Raw genomic sequence first — 11,965 nt, 5'->3', positions numbered from 1 at the left:
GGATAGTTAACAGAAAAGTGACAATTGAACATATTGAAATAAATTTTTATTATAAATTCATGAAAAAATATGATTTCTACTAATTACATAAGATTAGTCTATAATGGCATTATCCTCATTTTGCGTACAGAATCATTTCATTTATAATTAGCGTAATTTGTTATAGATTTGCTACCGACACCACAAGCTTTTTAAGTAATAAAAACCTTCCATTACGACAGCGATTACGCTCTAGCTTCAATCCCTAAGCCATCCGGACACATAAAAACAATAAGTTCTTCTGTTCGAAGTGTGTAACCATGTTTCTAAGGAGACCTACTAGTCAACCATCCTGGGATAGTGGAATCAATTGCATCACATAGCCAGCAATGGAGTTGTCGCTTTTTCTTAATGTAAAACCTATCCGCTGAATATTTCGACCTCGCAATAACGTTGGTGGTTGTGGGAAAAGTACAATTTTCTCGAGCCTTCAATTCTCTGTTCCCATTAATCTGTGGGTCTAATGTTAGACTCGAAGTATTTCCTGCTTTTCGTAGAAGGTAATTAAAAGTCGTCATTTAATTATGATTTTTGGGTTAGGCATCAACAGCGTACCAAATAGCTACTACCGACAGTATTAGGGGTGCACGCTTCTCTACAACGGTATGAAGCCCCGCAGAGTGCTCGCTTCCACCAACTTGGGCAAGAATTTCGGCGACACGCCGAAGTGGGGTGCAGTACTGTGTTTTTATACTGTGGAAAATCTAGTGTGCATAGCAAAATGGGTGCCGATATCGGCTTTGAAAGAGACGGTCCTTTGGTGGCTACTAGTTTTCTCTAATATGTCATTACTGCGCCCTCCAAATTCATGATGGGTCGTTTCTGCGACCTGATTGTCCTCCGATAATGGAAAAACTTTCTTGCTACGCAAACGACCCATATTCTCAGCTCGCCTGAGATGTAAATGAGTGCTGGACCGCCAGTAAAAGTGTTAAACTCTGGCACGCCAACATGGATGCGGATTAATGAACTCAATGGGCTCTGTTAATCACCATCATTGGGGATGAATATGATGAGCCGGAAGTTCGTTACTGCCACCAAATGAACAAAATAAAGTCGGAATGAAGATAAATAAATAATAAAACCAAAGTTCTCAGTCCGATTAGGGGTTACTTTCTCCCTATTTCCATCAACGGGCAGAACATCGTGGACGTCAAAGTGTATGTGTATCTAGAAAGCGCTGTGCTGTCGATGGTGGCACAGAACTAGTGAAGCCCATAGTGTTTTACGTAGGCACTTGTCATGAGACTTAATCCTATGGTCCTCTTCAGATACGGATTGATTTTGTGACCACAATCAGAGCCCCGCTGAGACAAGCAACAACGGAACCAGTCTATACCAAGTGCATGGCTTAGCATTCATACTGGTGGATGCAAGAATTACCTAAATCTCTACCGAACTATGGAGTACGGCACCCGTGTTGATACGTAACACCACGTCGAGGCCCGAAGGTCCACAACCACCATGAAACTACCACTAGGGGGGCCAACCGCAAATAACCGAGCTGTCTTCACATACAACAGGAGTTCACCCGAAGTATGTGAGTCCAGGGGCTTTCCCGGTTCCCATGGTACCAGTATACCCCTGGTAAGGTTTCGTGACCAATTTGCCACTTCAGATGAGTCTCCGTGCAGATTCGCGTCTGATCGCCCTGATTATTTAATCAAAGATTTCTTTGGAGCATTCGCCTACTGAATCACGGCCAGCAAACCAAAGTGATTACAGCGTCTCCCGGTGCCACCACTATGGAGGTTCTCCTCGACCACTTGGTTTTGGTTTGGCCGATAGGGTTGCCGCCCCATCTTCCTCGCCGCCACCTCTGAGCACCAGAAAAAAATCACAAGGAGACAGATCGGGAGAGCGTGCCGGCCATTCCAAATCGCCTCTAATTGAGATAAGGCGCTCTGGAAAGTGTTCCCTCAAAACAGCCATCGATGCTCTTGAAGTGTGTGCTGTTGCACTGTCTTGTTGGAACCAAGTGTCCCCCAAATCCAAATCCGGTCCGAATTCACTGTCACTGTAACCTCATTTTCCTCAAAAAACCAGGGACCAATAATTCCAGCTGAGGAAATTGCACACCACACTGTGACTTTGGGTGAATGCAAAGGCTTTTGATGCAATTCTCGATGGTTGGTGTCAGCCCAGTAGCGCATGTTTTGTTTGTTAACCGACCCACACAAATGAAAATGGGCTTCATCGCTAAAAAAACCAATAGCACCCTCGGGAACGACATCAAGAAGAAGCTCACACGTATTCATCCGAGAATTAAAGTCACATTCTGAAAGTTCCTGTACTATCGCCATCTTATAGGGATGAAAATGAAGATCATCACGAAGAATTCTTCTCACAGAACGATCGGGTAGTCTAAGGGCAGATGCGTGTTTGCGCGCAGAACGCCGTGGCGATCGCAACATTGACGCTCTCACTGCTTCAATGTTCTCAGGTGATCTAACGGGCCGAGGGACTCCAGTTCTTCCTTTTGTCGCACTTGCAGTTTGTCTGAATGTAGTGAACCATGTAACAATTGATTTGCGGTCTGGGACGGGAGCCAACGGGGCTAAATTAAAGCGACTCCGAAATGCACGCTGTGTTGCAATAACCGAACATCCGTTTGAAAAGTAAACCTCAACGGCAAAGGCACGCTCCTCACTATTCTAACGCATGATGGCGACTGAACCGTGTCGGGACAAAACTTTACAGTATCCCATCTTGAACGAGACCACTAGCGCTCCGCTATGACATCAACTAACTGAGTGGCGCGGATTTTAAAAAAAGAAGTTATGCTGCCGCACCCTGTATTTTGTATCTGCTGGGCAGGACACAAGGTAATAAAGGAGAAGTGTCTATAAGAACATTGTCTCTGCGCTGAACATGTAAAATTTGATTTGTTCCAGTCAACTTCGCATTTGGAGCTGTAGGAACCAAGTCTTTGGCAGAACACATTGAAGTTAGGAAGTGAAAACAATATTTACACCAAAGTACTTTTTTCTGGCACATGTATATTAGAAAGGTTTGTAGCATATCGAAAGAAAACATGCATTTCATCGCTGAGTGCGTTAAATGCTAGTAACAGCTTCCTAGAGATTTAGATTCTACTTCAAATGCAATGAGCTGTCAAAATGCAGTCCTGAGTAAAATATTATCCAAGTAACCAAGAATCCGGCGAACGACGTCATAAAGCCTTCCTTCATCAGTTCCCATGCCCCGCCGTAGGCTTCTTCATCGATTGATTGAAAACTTAACGAATATATGTAAACTATTCCGCAGCTAATGCCAGCAAATCTAAAAATTAATCCATTAGTTCGCGAGTAGTTGAAATTATTTAAATAGGTTCTTACAACAATAACCCAATGAACCCTTTCAACGGCACTACTCCCCATATTATACCCAAAAATATTCCTAGTACTTGTCGGGCCCAATAAACAACGTCGAGAAATTCATCCTGAAAATGAATATGTTGTCAATTGTGCGGGAATTCTTGAATTGGTTAAAAAGCCACCTTGTCTGGCCATTCCGCTTTTGGGGTAATCGCTCGCTTCCAGATTGAGTTTGTCGAACTCTGCCCCACATTGCCGTTCCTTTCGATTGTGTTAGTTCTTGTTGACATTTTCTAGGCAATATTTCCGAACTTTGTACAGTTTACGTGGTAAAAAAAAGAAGTTAAATCATTAAACTAAGCAAGGAGGCAAATCTGCATCCAGATAAACGGACTCCAAAGCTCCGTAACGCCGCCGAATTGCCTACTAATCACCATGTCAGTGCCACTTTGACGGCTCACCCAGTCAAAGTCATCTGGGATAACTCCAGATACATTTGGTTTGTAGATTGGCTACAAGACTTTCGACCAATCGCCACCATGTCAACAAAATACTATTAATTTCCCACTTCTTTGCAAGTGCAACAGGCACAAAACATACGATTTTAAATGAAAAGGAAAATCGTCTCAGGAATGGAGGTTTATGATAGGAGATTTTAGTGGAGCTACCTGCTAATAACACTCATTTTTCCGAACTGTATAACCGCATAACTCGCTGTAATTGCAAGAATTATTCTGATTGGTGGAATTTTCCACCCTGAATTTCGACATTCCTGTTTGTAGATACTAACTGCATAGCATTAAGCGCTCGGGAGTCTTATGCCGGTGAATGGCATTCCATTTGCTTGCGCACTTTTAAATAGAGCGAAACCGGGAAACACAATGTACAATCAAAATTTCAGATCGGAAAAGTTCGTTCCACGCCAGCAAGATTTGTCCTGATGACAGATGGCACCATTTGCAATTTGGCGGTACTTTTGGTTTTCGGCTATTGAATGTAATTAATTTTTCATGAATTCGTTTTGAGAACTGCGAAAGGCAGTAGTGCGTTACATATCCTTATTATTAATGTCATTAAGCCAGAGCTATGTGCACTCTTAGTGGCATTTAATTGTATGATTTTCATAACATGAAATATGCATGCAGGTCGATTGTCCACGCACAAAATCGCGGCATTGCACATAATCTTGAAGTTTCTACAATTAGCGTATGCATCTTCCTATATTTTATGTTATGAAATCCACCCGGTGAATGTCATTTCGTTTGCTTGTGATCACTTAACTGTCAAAACGGAATTTAGGGAAGACTTTATGTAACTGTATGAATTCTGATCGCGGCTAAACGCGGTCCCCAAATGGAACGACACAGGAGGCTTGCGAGCTTAATCGACGTTTATTTTAACGCAACTAATAAATAGATGCCGACTTCAGTATGACAATCGTCTGAGCAAGTTAATACAGACAAAATGCTGGTTTCACGTGGTCAGACGCATTTGAAATTGGTGCCGATTGTTGGTAATGTCATAAAAATAGTGTTCGTTTTGAGAAATTAACTGTTTTCCTTTAGGTAGTTGTCGACACATTTATAGTATCAATCCTAACGCATTTGGTCCATTGACAAATCTTCCCGATTACACATATGTGGATGGCCGTCTTACACCTATAGGGGTAGGTTTGTTCCTTTGTTGAAGTTGAGGTATTTATTGGTATCTTGTTAGATGAATATGATGCGGCGTCTGGAAAGGCAAAAAAGTGCTGCCCAAGAGATGGTTGAGAAAATTCGAGAGGTCGATTTCGCCAAGCAGAGATATGCAAAAATGCAACAATCTGAACAGGAGCGCAGACAACAACTTATTTCTAGTAAATTGAAACCTAAAGGAGCTTTATTGTTAAAAAGTGATACTGGATTCACGTCGACGTAGTTAATTAATTTAGAAATTATTCACAACTATGTATATTGGCAAAAATTGTATAGAACTTGAATGTCTTACTGTTATTAGAATGTTAAAAAGTAGAACTACTCTTTTAATTTAAATAATTCTCGAAGAAAAGTCTTTGGATGAGCGATTTCCAAATGAATTGTGTAGGAATCCTGCATGCTATAGGAGAACACCAAATAAGTCCGCTGTAGAGCTCAAAAATTGTGACTTGATAAAAATTCTAATAATTATTGGGGCAACAATCCAATCAGATCTAGATCTTGAAGTGTGTTAGAGCACTTCATTCAAGCTGTAGTGGTACACAACAGAACTGTAGTACGCAATGTGGTCAATATTGCGCTGGCCCCTGATTTGACTCAGGTACTCATTCACAGCTGGGTCGACTGGTATCCGACGTCATTCACAAAACAAATCCAATAGAATAGATGAGGCATTAATGGTATATTAACTGCATTCAGATAACAGATAACTTATAGCAATCCTCCAGTGGGACTTGCCTCTTTTTGCGTACAGCCTTGTTTGTTAGATGGATTTGCCGGCTTTGTTAACTCTACCATTACATTAAACATAATCAAAATGAAGGGTTCATTGCAAACAACTCACGCTACACGATAGTGACAGTACTTTCTGAAAAACAGGACACAGATGAAAGTATTTTGTGTAAGATTTTTTGCTGTCCCATGCATTGCCATTTAGAAAATTCAACGAAATATTGTCTTGGGTATCAGTTAGGAAAATCTTCTACCTAAGGTCTATAATAGGATCTCCAAAGGGTTAGCTGTGTATGTAACAATGGATTTTTTGACATCCACAAGTATGGACGGATATACAGCAAACCCGGCTCTTCACGTAAATTATGTTCCGTGATGTTAGGATGCATTGAATTCCATGAAAAGCACACAATTTGGAATTTGTCGCAATTTCTAAAAGAATTTTTTTATTGCTATGGAATATTGCACATAGTAGTTAGCGGTAATATAGCTAATGTGCTGGGAGTTTTCCTTTTAGGGGATGGCGCTCTACCAGTTGCTTTGTACACAACTTGCATTTAGTACTTCAGGCAAGCATTGTTAAAATGCCTTCAATAGTTGGTTAAAAGTATATCAGAATACATACAAAGGAGCGTTCAAAGAAGCAAAAACTTGAAGAAGATGCAAAAAAATGAAACTTCAGCAAATAAAACTGACACAGGATGTAGTAACGTATTGGAATTGCACTTACGATTAATAATAATAATAATCGTTGGTGCAACAATCCATATTGGATCAGGGCCTTGAAGTGTGTTAGAGCACTTCATTCAAGACCGTAACGGTACACTAGGAGGCAATGTGGTCAGCATTGCGCTCGCCCGAGATTATTACCCTGATTTGACTCAGGTACTCATTCACAGCTGAGTCGACTGGTATCCGACGTCAAATCACGATGCAAATTCCACTGCCACCAGTGAGATTTGAACCGCGACCTTCCGTATGACAGCCTAGTGCTCTAACCACTGAGCTATCCGGACACTTACGGCACTTACGATTGGTTGGAGTAAATGCTGATGATGGTAGATGCCGTCATTGCAACAACTGCCCTAGTAAGGAGTGCCTTACATAACGAAGAAATCTATGAACGATACCGTGACCGTCAGGTTGTAGATAAAATCAGGCTCAATAGGTTACGGTGGGCGGGTCACTTAATCCATATGGATGAGGATGATCCAGCCCGGAAAGTCTACAAGGACAATATCTATGGTAGAAAAAGAAGACGAGGCAGACTCTGTCTAAGATAGAGCGATGGGGTGGGTCAGGACGCCAGACACCTTTTAGAGATATCGAATTGGTGGACCTCGGTGCAAAACCGGGATGTCTGGAGTTCCTTAATAAGGCAGGCCTAGACCGGTTCCCTATTGTTGCGCCGTTGATGATGATGATGAAGGAGTGACCTAGCTTTCTCAGCTGCCCACTGAATTATTATTGAAATTCTGTATCTGCCATTAAAATGTTTCATTAAGTAAGATATCAGCGGGGAAGACTATTTATCCGCATCTACAATTACATTGTAGACTTATAGAGAAACAGAAAAATACATGTTGGAAATAACTTGCTATAAGTCTATAAACAATTTAAGTCTCAACTTAAAAGAACATTTCAATGTACGTTTCGGCGATATAGAAAATAATGTTCTCCTGGTTGAAACAGGGGCCCGAAAATCCAGTAGTTGCATGTATAGTGGAAATGAATAAATATCAGAGCCGTGGTGTGGGCTGAGAATGAGGGGAAGCAAAGCCCTGAAATAGATATATAAAAGCCCCACAATCTTCCCGCCCAAAAGGGACGAGGAGCGACCATCCTAAGCATGGGCTGAAGACAACAGACAAAGATCCGCATCACAGCAACGATGCGTTTCAACACAGTGTGTGCGACCATGCGAAAATGTATTGCTACACCCCGGATTGTCGCAAGCAGTGACGCGGTGGTTCTAATCTGCAGAGACAGATTTTAAATGGAAGACAGTGTGAATCAAGACTGTAGCCCACTGGGCCAGACTTTTACCGGACAAGACTCGTCGGGCTATAGCACAAGTTACAAGGGTGGCCGCTTTCTGCTTCTCTATCGCTTTATGTAGATTTTGCGGGACTAATCCCGTCGTTCTCTGCGTGAACAACTCAAAACATCTTGATGTTCATATTTGATAGCTAAGAAGCACAAAGGACATACAAAAGGCTCCCGAGGAAGTAAAGAACAACTTATAATCGATACGGTAGCGGTAAAACAGGCTTTCCTCCAAAAACGAGATATCTCAACAGGCTATATCGATTATAAATCAACCTTTGACTCCATATTACATTCGGGGTTACTACAGACAAATGCAAATGTGCAAAATCAACCCCCCTCATTCTTCACTTGATTGGACGATCTGGAGAACATATTCTTCCACCGGCCGAGATTTATGAACGAAACGACGGAGGAAATTCTAGGTAAGTTGCTGGTGTGTACTGGAAAATGTGGTGCGGAAATGCTTGCATGCCAAGAGAATAGGGATGCGATTAACTCATGATCGGATCTATCCAACAGAGGAGGCTAGGGAAGTGCACCATGAATAGGAGGAGGGAGATCCAGCTTTATACAGCAACTTAGTGCAGTGATGGTATAATATCCGATGGCGGTTCCACAAGGCGGAGTGGAGATGGTTATTGGGTAACAGTTCTATTCTTCGGCGTGCTTAGGTCAGATTAGGGCTAGTATTAGCTGAAATAAGTCTAGGTGCAAACCGCGCGGTTTAGGACTATTATACCCTTGTGGGGGTTTTAATTAAATAAACAAGTTGGAATAGCGGAAGCTGGATGCTTTGGGTATAAACGTTTTGTGTTCATTTTATATGAGAAACTTTCTATTTCTATTCTATATTTTTTTCGCAGTTAGCTACAAATTCAAAATATTCCTTCACATAAACACTTTTAAACTTTCAGATATCTGCACTTATTGAAGACATAAGTATTATGCTCATTCTAAGCAAATATTGTCTACTAATGCATACTGATGAGTACAAATATATATATATATATATATGCACATACCTATATAACAAAAGTTGAATACTGCTGTTACTAATATAGATATATATCCATCTGGATGGAGCACTATCCGGAAAAAATATTTGTGACTTGCCGGTTTCAGTCGCAGTGTGAAGGCGGTCATATCCCCCCTGAGAAGCAGCGTGACCGAAACCAGCTACAGGTGGTATTTGCTCTATTTTTGTTTAATTCTAATTCCGGCAAGGGTATATATTATTGTTCGAACCCGCCAGGTTGGCACCTAGACTGGTTTCAGCTAATACAATAACTTTTTGTTTACGGATGAGTGGTCCTGAGCCCAACATCTACTGAAGTGCGGAGCGGGTCGAGTTGTTATGCAAACTAGTGAAGAAATGGAAACTAAAATGCGCCCTGCGTTCATGTGAGTTCACGTTATATGATGATAACGTCGTACACGTCTTGGAGTAGAATAAATTCACGTGGAATACAAAATTTTGGTCTTTTTTATCTTTGTTAATAATCGTTCCTCTGCCTTCAAACTTTTTTTTATCACTTATACTAATGCCATACTTAGTAGCATGAACTTAACTTTTCGGGTGAATTTCTAAAATATAGTTATACGGCATTATTAATTTTATTTGAGCAGAAATCGTAATGGAAATACATCCCAGGGTTAGAGGGTTAGATTTTATATCGACGCATTACTTTTTTTTTCTTTTGAAATTTATCAGTTGGATAGATTTTCAGAACGAGTCCTGTTTCATTTTTTGGGGTTTACATTTTGAGTCCTTACTCCCCTGCGTTTCACCCAATATAGGGAAGTACCGATTGAGACCTTTCGTTTGATATCCTACATAACCATATTCTATGAAAAAAAATTGCCCCCATTCCCTTTCGCACATTGGTTTTCACACAAAACCTTAAAAAGCAAAATGCCACTTGCAGCCGCTTTCGGTCATGCTACTCCACAGGGTAGGGGCTTGTGCTATCAGTTTAGATAGGTATGTGCGTAATCGACAATGTGTTTATAGGATGAGCATAATATTTACTCCTCAAATATGTACATACATTTAAGGAATATTTTGAATTTGCAACTATCTGCGAAAAGAAAAATGTGCATAGAAAGTACTTCATATAAGACGAACAAAAAACCTTTATAACTGAAGCGTCCAGGTTCCGGTAATCCAACTTGTTCTGATTGTAATTTCATCTTATAGTCAATCGCCAGTTAAAAATTAAAAGCAGAAGTTTTAAGTTTCCTCATTTGCCTATAACTTCTAAATTTTCTTCAAACTACACAACTTTTTCCAAATATGGTTGATGTTTTTTTTCGTTGCAGCTGTAAGCACTTGGCTGGCGTTGGATTGTGGCAAGCAGTCAGAAGGACAAACAGAGATAAGATTATCTTGAAAACTACAGAAGAAGAAAATCAATATAGATGCATTCGAAATCACCTGTGAAATACATTCATATCTGCGAGCTGAACGCAATGAGACAAATTTTGCATACTTTTCCTCTAAGAAAATCTGGAAAATACAGCCCAAGTCGGGAGACTGCTTCGAAAACAAATCCAACTAGATCCGAAGCAAAGATGCCTCCAAAAATAGATGCTATGTACTCGTGGGGAAATTTCCCTTGTTAACGTATATGTAAATGGTGACGTCATACGTTTTCCACATTTCCAAATTATGTGGATATTGCATTGGACAAGGAATCTACATGGCATGGGGGAATGGTGGATATATTAGCTACCTTGTGTAATACAACGACAGTAAACTGGCAACTTTAGATCCTGCGAGATGTGTCCGCTTCATTAGGTTTTTTAGGTGAATTTTTGACAAGCAGTCGTGCGAGAGTCGGTGCGGAAATGTTTGGTTGCTGGTCGTTTTCCATTCGTGAGGATCAATGTTCTTTGTGGGATTTGGCGCGGAACCGAAGTTCCTTGTAAAGCGATTCGATATTTGGAATAGTTCAGACGTAGTTTTCGCATATATATTTGGATGTTGACCCCTTTATTTGCCGTAGAAACGTTGTGTTGTGCAATTACATGCAAACCACATAGGGTCTGCTGTATGTATAAATGTGTGTTTCGTGTTATCCGGAGCAGTTCAATGTTGATATAAATATATAATTTACGCGAGTGAAAGTGTTGGATATGCGAAAATACATCCCCCTGGGCATATGTATTTCAAAAAATAAGAGCATCACGGGAGTGCAGTGATTACTTGCCTTACAGGATACCGTGTACTTCTCCTTGCATTCTGATTGACCAGAAATTCGCTGTGCGAATTTTCCATTTAAAGTTCATTTCCTTGATAAATTTATACGTGTTGAAGACGTTGCCAGCAATTTATTCCCTGAAGCCATTTATCATCACCAGAACATAATGTATACAAACATAGTTGCCGATACTTGAGTAAAAGTACAAATCAAAGCAAAGGAAAATGAAAATTATTCATTTCATTTGAAAGTTTGCTACTCGTGCTTCGCGTGCTTCTCTTGCTACGAGATCTGATTTTGCCACCATTTGTGCTGTTCTAAAAATATTTTCAAAGGTTCTCGAATAATTCGGCTGCCTTCGGAGAGGAATGATCAGTATAAATATTGATCTATTAAAATCATTGTTTTAAGCTGACGGATGTTGGGATTCCGCATGCGTAGTTTGGCCAACTCAAAATTAATTGTAACTTTCGATGAGAACGACCTGGTATTTATCTTTGGTTATGATTTAAGATACGTATACATTTATACAAATGTGTATATATGTCTCTCTGTAAGTTTATATTAAAGATTGAACCGGTAACGTTCGGTGTCCAACAAAATTGAGATCCCGTGTTTCGCCTCATTCTCGTAGGATGAATTCAGATGAAAAGCCAATAGTGAAATTTAGATTAAATGTCTCCTACGTACTATTATTAGGCTGCTTGGCGTTCGCTGATCGTTCTTTTCGAGTTCTCCTTTCTCTATGTAATAGTTTTCACGGGTTTTATGGAAGCGGAAGCCCCGCATTCCTCAAAGAAATGCAGCCTATCAGGCTATATAAGCGCAATTAAATTTATTTTAAGGGGGTCATCCCGTGTGAAGGCTGTTTTTTTCGTCTTTTTTTGAAAAATTATTTTGGAGGACTGAATAAAGATAGAAACGTGATTTT

General features: G+C 40.4%; 3 protein-coding genes across 14 annotated transcripts in view; 2 read left to right on the top strand and 1 right to left on the bottom strand.

The window, feature by feature from the left end:
* Window positions 1–3,006: 3,006 nt before the first annotated feature.
* On the bottom strand, window positions 3,007–3,815 carry LOC119658583 (respirasome Complex Assembly Factor 1). The gene is made up of 3 exons (XM_038066039.1): window positions 3,539–3,815; window positions 3,378–3,481; window positions 3,007–3,321 (listed from the first exon to the last, which is right to left on the bottom strand). The coding sequence occupies exons 1-3, from the start codon at window positions 3,644–3,646 to the stop codon at window positions 3,132–3,134; spliced, it is 402 nt and encodes a 133-aa protein (XP_037921967.1). The 5' UTR covers window positions 3,647–3,815; the 3' UTR covers window positions 3,007–3,131.
* Window positions 3,816–4,709: 894 nt separating this feature from the next.
* On the top strand, window positions 4,710–5,368 carry LOC119658584 (39S ribosomal protein L52, mitochondrial). Its single transcript, XM_038066040.1, has 3 exons — window positions 4,710–4,869; window positions 4,922–5,022; window positions 5,073–5,368. The coding sequence occupies exons 1-3, from the start codon at window positions 4,821–4,823 to the stop codon at window positions 5,274–5,276; spliced, it is 354 nt and encodes a 117-aa protein (XP_037921968.1). The 5' UTR covers window positions 4,710–4,820; the 3' UTR covers window positions 5,277–5,368.
* A 5,176-nt stretch (window positions 5,369–10,544) lies between these two features.
* The window catches only part of LOC119660224 (GTP-binding protein RAD), a 41,493-nt gene continuing 40,072 nt past the window's right edge, over window positions 10,545–11,965 (top strand). For 2 of the 12 annotated variants that reach the window (XM_038068669.1, XM_038068665.1), the window contains exon 1: window positions 10,577–10,758. The gene's annotated coding sequence lies outside the window, so the exon portion shown is untranslated. Of the gene's footprint in view, window positions 10,897–10,943; window positions 11,059–11,965 lie in introns of those variants that run through there. The other 10 variants (XM_038068664.1, XM_038068662.1, XM_038068672.1 and 7 more) reach the window with 9 other exon arrangements.

This window comes from Hermetia illucens, chromosome 6 (genome assembly GCF_905115235.1).
Source record: "Hermetia illucens chromosome 6, iHerIll2.2.curated.20191125, whole genome shotgun sequence".
NCBI classification, from domain to species: Eukaryota; Metazoa; Arthropoda; class Insecta; order Diptera; family Stratiomyidae; genus Hermetia; species Hermetia illucens.
Note: the sequence above shows the minus strand (reverse complement) of the source record. Positions and strands in the feature narration are given on the sequence as shown.

Bases quoted from the DNA above. Each gene is read 5' to 3' on its own strand.
- LOC119658584 (XM_038066040.1), top strand. From the start codon at position 4,821: ATGCTGGTTTCACGTGGTCAGACGCATTTGAAATTGGTGCCGATTGTT. The intron at 4,870-4,921 runs GTAATGTCATAA...GTTTTCCTTTAG, and splicing joins GAAATTGGTGCCGATTGTTG to GTAGTTGTCGACACATTTAT. The intron at 5,023-5,072 runs GTAGGTTTGTTC...GTATCTTGTTAG, and splicing joins GCCGTCTTACACCTATAGGG to ATGAATATGATGCGGCGTCT.
- LOC119658583 (XM_038066039.1), bottom strand. From the start codon at position 3,646: ATGTCAACAAGAACTAACACAATCGAAAGGAACGGCAATGTGGGGCAG. The intron at 3,482-3,538 runs GTGGCTTTTTAA...ATTCATTTTCAG, and splicing joins AAGCGGAATGGCCAGACAAG to GATGAATTTCTCGACGTTGT. The intron at 3,322-3,377 runs GTAAGAACCTAT...ATTAATTTTTAG, and splicing joins GGGTTCATTGGGTTATTGTT to ATTTGCTGGCATTAGCTGCG.